The sequence below is a fragment of the Marmota flaviventris genome, chromosome 14, assembly GCF_047511675.1.
Source record: "Marmota flaviventris isolate mMarFla1 chromosome 14, mMarFla1.hap1, whole genome shotgun sequence".
NCBI lineage: Eukaryota > Metazoa > Chordata > Mammalia > Rodentia > Sciuridae > Marmota > Marmota flaviventris.
In genome coordinates this window covers 22378495-22391831 of record NC_092511.1, presented here as the reverse complement: position 1 = coordinate 22391831, position 13337 = coordinate 22378495, and the positions used below count along the sequence as shown (strand labels likewise).

General features: G+C 46.0%; 1 protein-coding gene across 1 annotated transcript in view; it reads left to right on the top strand.

Moving 5' to 3' along the window:
* Positions 1–13337, top strand: part of Alk (ALK receptor tyrosine kinase) — a 643754-nt gene that overhangs the window by 516460 nt on the left and 113957 nt on the right. Inside the window, exon 6 of the mRNA XM_027933420.2 lies at positions 9661–9792. Coding sequence (XP_027789221.1) covers positions 9661–9792 — 132 coding nt within the window. The remainder of the gene's footprint in view (positions 1–9660; positions 9793–13337) is intronic.

Below are 13337 nucleotides of genomic sequence, written 5' to 3'. Positions count from 1 at the left end.
GCTTGATTACAGTTACAATAGCAGCCGGTCAGCTGGTTTCCCCACTTGGACTGCCCTCTCCGGGACATTCTCCCTGAATTACTCAGAATAATCTATTTAAAGACTCATCAAATTCAAATATCTTCAGTCTCCTGTTTAAACTCCTTAAATAAAACCCATGTAGTTCACCAATAATTCTTAGCTGGCTGGACCTCTGCCCACCCCTGCAGTCGCCCCTCCTGACCCCCTGGGACTCCCCTGAACCATCCTGGCCTTTGCTCTGCTTCTAGGACACAACACGCTTTCCCACCCCCAGCTCCTCCCCAGCCTTTCACACGGCAGGTTTTTTCCATGTCCTGTCTGTGGAGATGACTCATGTGACCACCCCATTGAACGGTCACTCATGTTTTTCCCCCCTTCACCCCTCTCACTCCAGTGCCAGGCATATGTCAGAAGTTCTGAAAAAAAAAAAAGCTGTTCAATAAACCAAAGATTGAATTATGTTGAGGGGAAGGGAGAAGGTGGGTAGAATTTCTTTGGTGCAACCCAAAGGAATCAGAAATCCCTAGTGGAAGGCAAGGAAACTCCACCTCGTGACATCCTTCTACTTGGACTCGGTGATCTCTTTTGTCCTCCTCTGACACATGTGACACACTTGCCGTGTGCCAGAAACTCTCCAGGAAATCAAGTAAGGCGACCCATGCCTCAGGGATGTAGTGGAGAAGTTAGCAACACAGACATCAATGACCAAGAAAGTGAGGTGAGCGCCCAGGGGAAAGGTACATAGCTATTTCCAGAACACCCCCACGGGGAGACACCTGGCTTCCTTCAGGGAGAAGAGCGGGCAAGTGGGAAAGGGGTGTCTAAGGTAGAGGAATTGTTCAGATGGGATGACGAGATGGCCAGACCAGGCTACAAAGGGTGTGAGAGGCTGCCAGTCATGGTGTTTAGTTAAAGATCAAAGGGACATGACCTAGCAAAGCAGGCCACCCAACTTGGATTGAATGCTGTGGAAACCAGCAGAGGTTTATGGTAGGACTAGACCCCGACAAAGCTGGGTTCAGAAACCTAGTTCTGATGGTGAAGTGACTCCAGAAACAAATAATGCTGAAATTTCATCTTGCATATGTTATTTTTCACAGCTATTATTTGTTCTGGAAAAGATTTTGGTTTCTGTTTCCATTATTGTTTTGCTGACAGGATCTGGCCCTGTGGAGCCTCAGCTCCACTCTATGATGTGAGAGATGTCCAAAGCTTCTGTCTATTCCCAAGATTCAGCCTGTCCAGCCCCTTGCTGACCCCTTCCCACCCATCCTTTATGTTAATTCTCCTGAAGTCCTTGGAATAGTCTCCAAAATTCAGAATAAGAATCCACATACTATTTTGTATATACATGACTTCATAGGTTCCTCACCAGAATCCTGTAAGTTAGATGGCATTCCTAGTTTAGACAAAGGAAAACTTTAAATTGGGTCAAACTGAGTTCACCCCTCCAACAAGTAGAAGAAGGAGAGTGGAGCCCAGGGTTATTTTCTCTACCCCTTAGGGATCTCGTCAACACAAACTGAACAGAGTGGACCTTGGGCCTGCTGGAGCCATCTCAGAAATGCAATCTGGGTGTGAAAAGAACAGAACACTGGGCCTTGGAGGAACTCAGCATAGTGAAAGCACAGGTCAGCGGGGGTTGGTGGAAGGCCTGGGATTCCTCTAAGAGGAGAGGAACTAAAGATGCATTTCTCCAACACTGGAGGTTCTCAGATTTGGGTGTATTTAGTTATCACCTAGAGAATATGTGGAACATGCTGGTTCAGGGCCACCTTCCCAGACATGCTGCTTCTGTTGGTCTGCAGTGGGGCCCACAAAGAAATGGGACCCCCAAGCTCCTGCATGTTCCTGAGTTGGGGTCTGAGGGCATACCATCAGTTCAATAGCCTCAGCCCATGCTAAATGTGGATGAATGGCTTTAGAGGGCCAGGAAATTAAGGCCCAGAGGGAAAAAGACTGGCTCACAGTCCCAGAGAGCTAGTGGAAAGGCTGGGCCTGGACCAGCTCTCCCACATCCCAGAAAAGTGCTTTCTTCCCTAGCCTGAGGGTGACCATCCACAGCCAGGCCTTTTCCTGGCTGATTGACATTTTGAGTCGAAACCCAAGATGCCAGTTCTTTAATGAGGTTGTACACAGTATAATTTATGAGGCCCAAAGCCCTCTGCAGAACTGGTCTCTGCCAGGCTTAATTTACACAGTTTGCAGGCCTTCCAACACCCCCATTAACGTCAGCAAGAGAGCCGCAACTGTTAGCCTGTACACACAATTTGACTACATCCTTGTCATGTCACCATCCATTTCATGGCTCTGGACTTGTTTATCCTTGAGCACCTGATTCTCCTAGTCCCAGAAAATATTAAGTTTCCATCTGGCAGGCAGAAGCCCAGCCCAGCCCCACAGCTCCAACTCCATCCCCAGGCCTGACTCTGCATCTTCTGAGTGTAAGACTCCTCCACTCAAGTCTCCTCTTCACTATAATTTAAGAGCAAGACCCCCTTCTTACAGAAGCAGCTTCAGTAACCCCCCACTCTTAATGAGTGTCATCAGTTAAGCAAGAGCAGGCAGGTGGGAGATGGCCAGAAAACTGAGACAAATGTGCCTTTTTTTAAATGCCACATAAATCACCTTAATTAAAAAATAATTAAGTGCCCTAAAATTTGACATTCGTTTAAAAAAGAAATTTGAGTTAGGAGCGTTCTGTAGATTTTGTAGCATCATATCTCCAAGACATGGTCAAGGGAGGGGTGTATGTGTGGGTGTCTATTTTGAATGCACAGTTTGGGAAAAGGAGTCATTCCCAGAAAATGACCCCAATAAGTCACCCATGGTGTAGAACAGCAATTCATGAACCTGACCTGGGTTATACGTGTCACTGATGCAAATCTGCACTAATTTCTACTGCATTCACAGAGAAGATAAATGGGCAAACAAGTGTGCCATGCAGTTTTGGGAGAGGTGTTCCAGGTTGCAAATGACAGATGACTGAGACAGGAAATGCCACTGTGAGGCAAGTTTGCTGGGTGAGTGGCTTAGTAAAGATGCATAAGGAGGCAGAAGGCTTCATGGGAGTGTCACCAACTACAGTAGCATTAATCAAGCTGGCACTAACTACATCAAATCCACCTCATAAACAAATAGCCACAAATAACTGTTGACCAGAACCCTAGAATCAAGACATCAGAGACGGAATGGTCTTGGAGATAGGAGTTGAGGTCAGCACCCTCACTGGACCAGTGGTAGTGGTAGGTAGAGGTGAAGGATCTGCCCTAGATACTCTGCTGATTGGCTGCAGATTTCTCCAGCCCTCCAAGGAAGTGGTACTTAACCATGCATGCCTGAAAAGTACCATGGGAGCGTTTAAAAACACCAGTGTCAAGGGCTCTCCTCCAGAGATACCCATGCCAATGGTCCAGGTAAAAGGTGAACATCAACAGTGTTTCTCACTTCCCAGGAGACTCTCACAGGTGTCAGGTCACTGATCCTGGAAGACTAATCTGAATTGTAAGAAGGATCCCACCCTGGGATCATCTGACCATATTCTGGGACCTCACTGTGCTTTAATAGCTGAGAGACCTCAGGTAAAGCACCCAGTAAGTGACTGGTTACGTATCATGGTGTCTTACTGTTAGAAGCAATGTAGATTGCTTAGGTTCTTGAATCTTTCTTTAGTCTTCTGATTAATCAAGTGGGAATAATAACTGTTCTGATGGGTTTTTATGTGGTTCAAACAAGGAAGAATTAGGAAAACACATTGTTGTAACCCAGAAAGTGGATTAATCCACTGATAGGGATTACCTGGGTGGTAACCACAGGCAGGTAAGGTATGGCTGGAGGAGACAGATCACTGGGGCCTACCTTTGGGTTTTATATTTTGTCCCTGGTGTCCCTCTGCCTCCTGTTGCCATGTCCTGAGCTGTTTTCCTCCTCCACACCCTTTCATCATGATGTTCTGCCTCATCTCAGACCCAGAGCAATGGAGCCAGCCATCAACTGACTGAGATCTCTGAAACTGTAAGACAAAATAAATTTTTCCTCCTCTAAAATTGCTCACAGGGGCAAAAAAAGCTGACTAAAACATAAGGAGTGAATGTTCACATCCAAGCCCCTGGAGGGGGCACTCAGAAGTGGGATACAACCACCCAGGACCCCAGGGTACCCTGCTCTACAGTCCAGAACAATCGTTTCACAACCACAGAGAGGATGGTGCTTAGGAAGCTCAGGCCCTTGATTAAAACCATTCACCAACGGTGCTTTCCTCCTTAGAATTTATGGCCCCATAACAAAAAGAACTTGAGGAGACAGAGTGTTTGTTTTTGTTGCGCCCCATTAGTTCTGAGTTTGGGCTGGCACTAGAGATCAGAGTACCCAGCGTCCATCTAATTGAATATCTCATAAGCATAAAGCTCCCTGGGTGTGCAGGAGATTGCCAAGAGCCTGGAATTCTCCAGCTGGGGAAGGAGATGGAGAGTTGGTGGAAGCAGGGCTCAAAGAGACAGTTTCTCTAGGCTACTGCTGTGCCTAGCTCAGGAAGAAGAATAACATCCAGGGCCCCCAGAGGGTGAAAGAATAACTCCTGGGCCCCCTCTTTGCAGAGGCTTGTGGGTGAAGGGCAGGGATACTGACTTCCTGCTCTTCTGCACAGCCCCCTCATCCACACTCCTGAGGACACCCATCTCTTGGATAACCTCCACAGACACAGCACAAAGGACAAGGAACAAAGCTCAAAAATCTGTGGGCTTCCACCAATCCCTCAGCAAGCCAGTGTGACCACTACAGGCCTTTATCAATTCCAAACATCAAGCTCAATTCCTAAATATCAAGATAGGGAGACCTATATACCAGGCACTGGTTATGGACCCTAAAGATAAAACTTGACACCTCTTTTGGAGTCACTTGTGGTTTGGTGAGGAAGGCAAGCATACAAACAGCTAGTAATAATACTAGGCCAACTGCCCACCATGTTAAATGCAAGAAGCAACGTGATACAGATATCCAAGGACTGTCCATGGAGAGGGACAATGGGAGAACACAGGTAAGGTAGGAAGATCCACACCTCCATTGCTGAGAGGTGAGGAGCTGTGGGAAGGCACCCCCGGAGGTGGGCAACCCCAAAACAGCCATTGGTGACTGTATAATCCCTCAGGGAACAAACTATCTAGAAATCAGTAAAGGGAAGGTGGGTAAGGGCAGGGAGGAATAGGAAAAGAGGAATCAACAAGGAAAATCTGGAGAGGTTCAGATTACATAAAAATTGTAAATACCCTTATCTAAAGTGCAGTATAAGCAGAATGAAAATACACATGAACTACAAACAAATAAAAGCTATGTCACACATATCAGATATACTTTTACCTCCTTATTAATGATCTCCCGCCACTCAATATGAAATATAAAGGGACTGGGGGGGTCTCCGTGGGAGAGCATTTGCCTACCATGAATGAGGCCCTGGATTCTACCCCCAAGTACTGCAAACAAGAAGGAGGAGGAGGATGGGAAGGAGGAGGAAGAGCTGAAGGAGAAGAGGCTAATAAATAAATCAGCACAAACAGTGGTTTTCCTAAAAACCAAAGTTAGGGAAATAAATGAAAATGCTGGTAATGTGAAAAAAAAATTAACCTCACTATCAAAGAAATTCAAAAATAAAACAGCAGGAAGATACCTTCAGTTAAAAATAAAAATTATGGTAACACTCGAGGCTGGCCAGGATGAAGCAGAAAGGATGTGCCCATGTGAACACAGCTGGTGAAGAGTGTAAATTGGATTAACTTCTAGAAAGCAATTTGGCAATATGTATCAAGAGCCTTTAAAATGTTTATACCTTTTGATTCAGTAATTCCACCTCTGGGAACCTATCCTATGAAAATAATCTGAAATGCAGGCAAAGGTTTATGCTCAAAGATATTCTTCAAAGTGGTATTATAAACAGACTAGCAGCCCAATCATTAAATAATGCTTAAATAATGATGGCGCATATCACACTGGATTGTAGCCATCAAAAGGAATTCATAGAGGGAATTTTTAAGCCCTTGGAAAAGCCTGTGATATAACCTTAATTATCTCAAGGCCTTATATACATATGACATGACTGTATACACTTTTAAACCATAGGCAGGAAAAAAAATAAATTAAAAATAAATCAAGGTTATGGGCTTGGGTTGTGGCTCAGTGGTGGAGCACTCGCCTCGCATGTTTGAGACCCTGGGTTCGATCCTCAGCACCACATAAAAATAAATAAATAAAATGGGGGTATTGTGTCCAACTACAACTGAAAAGTGGATATTGTAAAAAAAAAAAAAAAAAAAAGATAAATCAAGGTTAAAAATGGTGGTCTGTGAGTGGCTGGATTCTGGCGGATATTTTTGTTTCTTTTTACTCCATTTCCAAACTTTAGACAATGGGTTTATGTTTTTAGAATGAAGGAAAAGGAAGTGTAAGACCTATTCAGGGAATGACAAGGTGTGGGAAACGCTCATATGTTTGTGAAGCTGTACAGTGGGAAGCCCGGTGTGAATGGAACACGACCCATTGGTTGAGGGAGACTTTACAGGTTTTTAAATTTGCTTAATCTAAAGCTGCGATGGACTTTGATTGACCAGGCTCTCAGCTGCTTTAGTCTGTGATTTCAGCTAAATTTGAGTTAGATGGTGTATTAATTTCCTATTGCCATTTTCTGAAGTAGGCCTGGGAGTGAGAGTAATAAAGACCTACCTGTGTTTAATTATCACAAAAGTGGCGAAAATGCTTTGGAAATGAAATCACCAAGCAGATGTGAAGCAGAACTTTTCTTATTACCCTAAACAATGTAGTCTGTTTTTCATTTCTATAATGAAATAATGAAGGCAGACTTCTTTATAAAGGCAGGAGGTTTATTTAGGTCACAGTTTATTTAGTTCACAACTGGAAGTCCAAACTGCATGGCACAGACTCTGGCAAGGGCTCCCCATGGCTATATCAGGTCATGGCAGGAGCACACTGTATCTGTGTCTATCTGCTCTCATTTCCTTTTTTCAAAAAGCAAGCAGGATTGAAACATGGGAGCTCTACCCCAATGACCTAATCTAACCAGTTTCCAAAGGCCCTGCTTCTAAATCTTAGTGGGTTAAATTTCCACCCTCTTAATAACATTAACATATGTCTCCCGCATGAGCTGCGGGGAAGGGGACAAACCTAGCAATATCTTTGCCCTGAAAGAGGGGCAGAGAGGATATGCAATGTCATTGAGCTTCCCCATTTCTTCCTACAAAGTCGAGATAATAAAGTCTCCCTGTCCTGGTCCTTACAAGACTTAGTGTCAGCAGGTATTGTGTCTGTTGTGCCTTTGATTCCTGGGACATACCCCACAGCACCCCAGCACAGCCCCATAGGCAGCACCTGGGGAAAGTTCAGCCCCTCTGCTCCATCAGAGGAGGCTGAGCTTCCCCTAAACAAGATTACCAGGGAAGCGTTCTACCTGCCAGCTTCCAGTAGGACCCAACTGAAATGTGGAACATTGACCCACAAAATTAAAGCTGTAATTTGACATCTTGGCTTTTTGAATGAGCAGAAGTCTCATACCTTCCCTTGGTATTTTCATCCTGCATGTTATCTGAGGGTATTCGGGATAGAAAGAAAGTGAGTTTTCATTATGCATAACCCTGAACTTAGCATTCTAAACTATTTCATGTCTTAGGTTGTCTCAAGGCACAGGGACACATAGGTGGCATTTTTCCTTCCCTGTAAGGAAGAGAAGCATAGATGTAGCAATATCAGAGAACTATAAAGACTAGTCACAAAACCACACTAAAGAACTGAGAAGTTGATCTAAAGCTGCAATGGACTTCAGTTGACCAGGACCTCAGCTGCCTTAGTCTGTGATTTCAACTGCAGTTGGGTTTGGATGGTGTATTAATTTCCTATTGCTGTTGTAAAGAACTACCACAAACTTAATGGCTTAACGCAACACACATTTATTCTCTTACAGTTCGGGAGGTCAAAAGTCTGGACCCAGTTTCACTGGGCTAAAGGCTCACTGTAGGATGGGCGGGGATGGTTCTTCTGGGGACACTAAGGAGGATCCAAGTCCTTGCCTCTCCCCACTTCTCTAGGCCTCCTGCCCCATGTGACTCATGGCCCCTTACTCCCATTACTCCAACCTCCTGCTTCCAACGGGACATCCTCTCCCTTTTACTTTCACTCTCTTGCCTCTCTCTGATGAGGACCCTTGTGTCCCCACTGGGCCCACCCAGATAATCCGGGAGAATCTCTCCACCTAACAAGCCTTACCCACATCGGCAGAGTTCCTTTTACCATAATGTTCATATTCATCTTAGGTTCTGGGGATTCCGATGCAGCTGTTTGGGCCTATTAGCCGGCTGACTCCAGAGAGATGCCTTCTACGCAGGCCCAGCTAGAGCTGGTGAAGGGCCAGAGGCTTGGTCAGCTTGATGGAAAATATGGAAACTTGTCCATGAATTCCAGAGCCAGGCTGAATGGAGCCAAGGCCAAACAAGTGTAGGGAAGAATGTGTGAAGGTTGTCGCAGGTGGAACCTGTGGGCTGGACCTGGATGGCTAGCACATTCTAGGGTGCACCATCCCATGACCATCACACAACCCTGCAGCTCAGGTGATTGTTGAGGCGCCAGCTAACATGGCAATGGAGCTAGAAAACGAGGCAGAAGGTTAGGCAGCCTTCTTAGAGGATCAGCTAAGGTGGGGGCTCTACCTACTCATCTCCAGGGAAGGCAGAGGCTTCTGGACCCCATGCCAACAAAGAGCTGGGTAGCAGGAGACACCAGCAAGGCCTCTGCCTGGTGCTGCTCAGGCAAAGCCATCGACTCAGTCAGCAGACGGCTCCTCTCTATAGGCTGGATCTATGGGGCCTGCATCGACTCACGTGGTCAGAGGCTAATTAATTATCCTAATGCATCATGCTTAGCATAGAAGCTAATAACTGCTAATAAGTTCATTATAACTCACCTCCTCTCCTTTCCCTCATGGATAATATGATTTATCTAAGAACTTCAGAATTGGAATAAATCTTAGCGATATAGTCCAAATACCACCTTTTGGAGGAAAGACAGAAGCCAGATAGACAAGGGACTTGGTCAGCCTCACACAGACATTCATGGAAGAGCCAGTCCAGGTGGAAGGTCCGACTCTCACAAGGGTGTTCTTTGCATTTCACAACAGAAGGTGGTGTATGTCTCTAGAATTCACTCAGAAAGTCACACTGGGGTCAAGGACAGGGAAGAGATAGGTGGCCTCAGCTGGTGCCCTGAATTTGACCCTGAGGATAGAGCTGACTGTGCAGATGAGATGCCACCTGGAGGCTGACCACCTGGCACACGACACAAAAGCCATGGGTCTGCGGACCCCAGAGTGTTTGGGGAAACTGGACCAAACATCAACCACCAGCTACTCACCGTTGCTGGGCTGGGAGATCCCCAGCAGGCTTGGGCATGTGTAAGGGCCTTTGACTTCCTCTCAGCCTGCTGGTCTTGACCTTGGGTATGGCCAGGTTGAGGTGCAGGTGACACAGTCGCCCTTGGGCTGTGAAAGGCAGGGCAGGGTCAGGCCCTCCTCCAGCCTTCTCTCAGGGCAGCCAGTGCCTGGAGCCACCGAAACTGACAAGGAATGTGTGTCTGTGTGCTCTCCAGGAACATCCCCAGGCTCCAAGATGGCCCTGCAGAGTTCCTTCACATGTTGGAATGGGACAGTCCTCCAGCTCGGGCAGGCCTGTGACTTCCACCACGACTGCGCCCAGGGAGAAGACGAGGGTCACTTATGCAGTGAGTAGACGGGGACTGCCCCACCCTGGCCCATACCCTGTGCCTCTCCTGACCCTGTCACCCCAAGCATGTGTGCTTGGACAGCCTTCCTGACATCCAGTGACACTGGTGACTGCTCTCCTGGCCACACAGAGTGTTCCAGAGATGGAGCCACGAGGTGTGGTCTAGGAACTCACGGTGCTCTGTGGCCTGCGCTAACATCCATTAAAAATCAAACAAGATCCTGTAAGTTATGCTCTCAGCATCCTTAAGGCCCAGAGAAAGCACGCAAGGTCAGCCCTACCTCTGTCCTGTGACTTTAGCAGCCCTCTCTGCCCACTTCCCATGCTCTCCCAGCCCCATCTGTCAGCAGCCACCTGCCACTCTCAAACCCCCCATCCTCTGTGCACCCCAAATCCAGCCACATCAAACCATTTCTCAGCTGTCTCATTCCTCCCTGGGTTTGTACATGTGGTCTCCCTTGCCCAAAGCATCCTGTCCCCTCCCAAGTCACTCCCACTTTTTCAAGACCACCTCAAGAACCAATTTTAAAAAACTTCTGACCATCCCCCAAAATACAACTGGGTCTTCTTCCTTCAGATCCTTTCCCCTCGACTCAGTATATCCTGCTTTCATAATTATTTCCCTTACTTTTATTAATAGTTTTTTTGAGATAAAGTTCATAGACCTACACCCCTTTAAAGTGTATATACAGTTAATATTCCTTAGTATTTATGGTTATAGGGCTGTACAACCATTACCACAATCTAACTTTAGAACATTTTTAACACTCCAAAAAAGGAGCCCCTTGCAATCTCTCCCCAGTTTCCTCCAACATTCCTGCCACTAGCCCTAACCAACCAAACATTTTCTGTTTCTTGTAGATTTGCCTATTGTGAGTATTTCATAGAAATGGCTACATACACTATGTGATCTTTTGTGATGAATTTCTTTCACTTAACATTTTTTGATGTTCATCCATGTTGTGGCATATATCACTTCTTCATTTCTTTTTGCTGAAGAATAATGTTGCCTTGGAGAGATAGACCACATTTTTCTTATCCATTCATTTGTTCATTGGCATTTGGGTTTCCAGTTTGGGGTCATTGTGAATAACGCTACTGTGAATGTTCACATACAGTTGTTGTATGGACATGGTGTTTCAGTCCTAGGAATAGAATTTCTGGGTCATGTGGTAAAACTCTGCATTGAACATCTGAGAAACTATTCAACCTTTCTCCAAAGCAGCTGAACATCACACATGCCTACCAGCAATTTATGAGGGTTCCAGTTTCTTCACCTCCTTGCCAACACTTGTTATTATCTGTTCTTTTATTTTAGCCATTCTAGTAAACATGGATCCCTTCTGTTTCATGGAGATGATTTCCATTGTCTCTCTACGGGCAGTTGGGTCTGGTCATCTTTCCCACCAGTATCCCTCATGATTCTTGGTACAGTGTAGGTGCTCACTGACTCTTGGATGATTGAAAGGAATGAATGAATGAGTTGGGAAATTTGAGCTGTATAAAAGGAAAGTGAGTTTTGGCCACACTGGTATTTAGGAGCAGAGTGGAGACCCAGTCACCACTCACTCTACATGAACACAGGGCTCCTGGCAGCTGCGTCCCCTGAGGTCACTCCTGCAGAGCCAGAGAAACTGCAAGTGCTTATAGAGCACCTATGCTGAGCTAGGAAATGGGGTAAATCCTGGAGCAGGACAAGTATGGGTTTTCTGTCCTCAAAGCTCTAAAAACCCAAAGCAGGTGTAGAATGTTTTTGATGTTCATTCCTGGGCCCCGGCAGGAGCAAATGCCTTACCTCTCAGACACTCAGACCCTAAGACACCACGGGCCTATGAAGAAGTTTGCAAAATAGCTTTAACATCTTAACAGTGTCACCCAAGTCAACTGGACTCCTTGCAGGGGAAAGGTTTTCAATTATATTCACTTAATTGAAGCCATAAAGACATTCATTTTTCAATTTTAAAAACCTCATTTTTGTATGAAGCTTTCAAATGAAGTTTTGCAATTATAACAGAATTGCTTTTGCAGTGTATTTTTAGATAAAATTCAGTGAAGAGTTGCAGGAAGTGCTTGGTTTGTCCCATAGTTTCTGCTCCTGGCCTTTCTCGGAGTTTTTACCACACATGTGGCCTGAAATGCAGGCTGGCCAGCCCACAATGCTTGCAGCAGTAGTCTGTCTGAGCCTCTCTAGTTAATTTGTGTCCACAGTATTCCAGCAGTGCCTCTGAGCTGTGTGATTTTGCAATTGCCTTTAAAAAAAATTTTTTTTTGATACCCACTTCCCAACAGATCAGGCAGGCCATGCCCTGATTTACAAATGGGAAAATGAAGGCACAGAGAAGGTAATTGATTTGTTCAGGGTCACACAGCAGGTCTAGGACAGAGCTGTGATTAGAGCACTGAGCCTTCGGGATCCAGCCCATTAGTGTGAGCTCAGGGCATTTCCCCGCCACTTCAGAGGTTGCCATCATGAATTTCCAGGGCCAGTTCCGAGCTTCAGACAGCTTGACTTGGGTACAGAGGGCAAGAGCCTGAGGCTCAGTGGCCTTTTCAACCACATTTGAAAACCTGTTCTAACCAGCTTTCAGAGTGACAGCTCAACCCTGGACAATCCCTACCCCCACCCCCAATAATTCCTTTGCTACAGAAATCAGTTGCTAGGAGGAGAGGTAGTCCAGTCTTTTCCCACTGTGTTCTTGGCAGAACTCCTTGTGAATATCTCTTTCCTTATGTGCACGCTCTGGTCCCTGGCATCTTTGCTGTTTTTCCCCGTCACACTGTTGATGCCGGTCACCATCACCATGAGGATAACAACAGTCATAATGCGGCTAACATTTATGGAGTGTTTACTATGGGCCAGGAGCTGCTCAGAACGCTAACTCATTTCATGCTCACCACAGTCCCCGGCGATGCTCTGACGCCCATCTCAGGGATAAGGAAGCCGGTCCATGCCCAAACTCACCCAGAGGCTGAGCACTGACTCAGACGCAGGCTGACTCCAGAGCCCACACTCTGGACCACTGAGACTCCTCTGTTCCATGAGTCTCAGCATTTGGCAGCGCTAAGCACTAAACCTAGCTACAGACTCATCCAGGACAGAGGGACCAGGAAAAGTCAGAGAGGTCCAGGTCTCTGCTACCAGGTCTCCCTTCTGTGAAGGAGCAAGTCAGGATCAGATCATTAGCCTTCACTATCCAGGTCTCAGTTTTCTCATCTAGAACATAAGACCTTTTTCAACATTTTCAATTAAAATTTTTACCAAATCCAAGTGAGACATCCCAGACCCTGTAACCCATGGAAGGGTGTCTGCTGGATTCCTGGAGTGTCCAACCAATAGCCTCAGTGTCATGTGGTTCCCCGGAAAGGGGGCAGGTATCCCCACTTCCTTCCCTGACAGTCCAGAGCTCACAGCTATTACAGACAGGTCATTGCCCCTCCCTGGACTCAATAATCTCATCTGTTTTGTGGGGATGATCTTCCTGCCAGGCAAGAACAGTTTTTTAAAAGTTTATTTCTTTATTGTAAAATAAAACATGCTGGTGG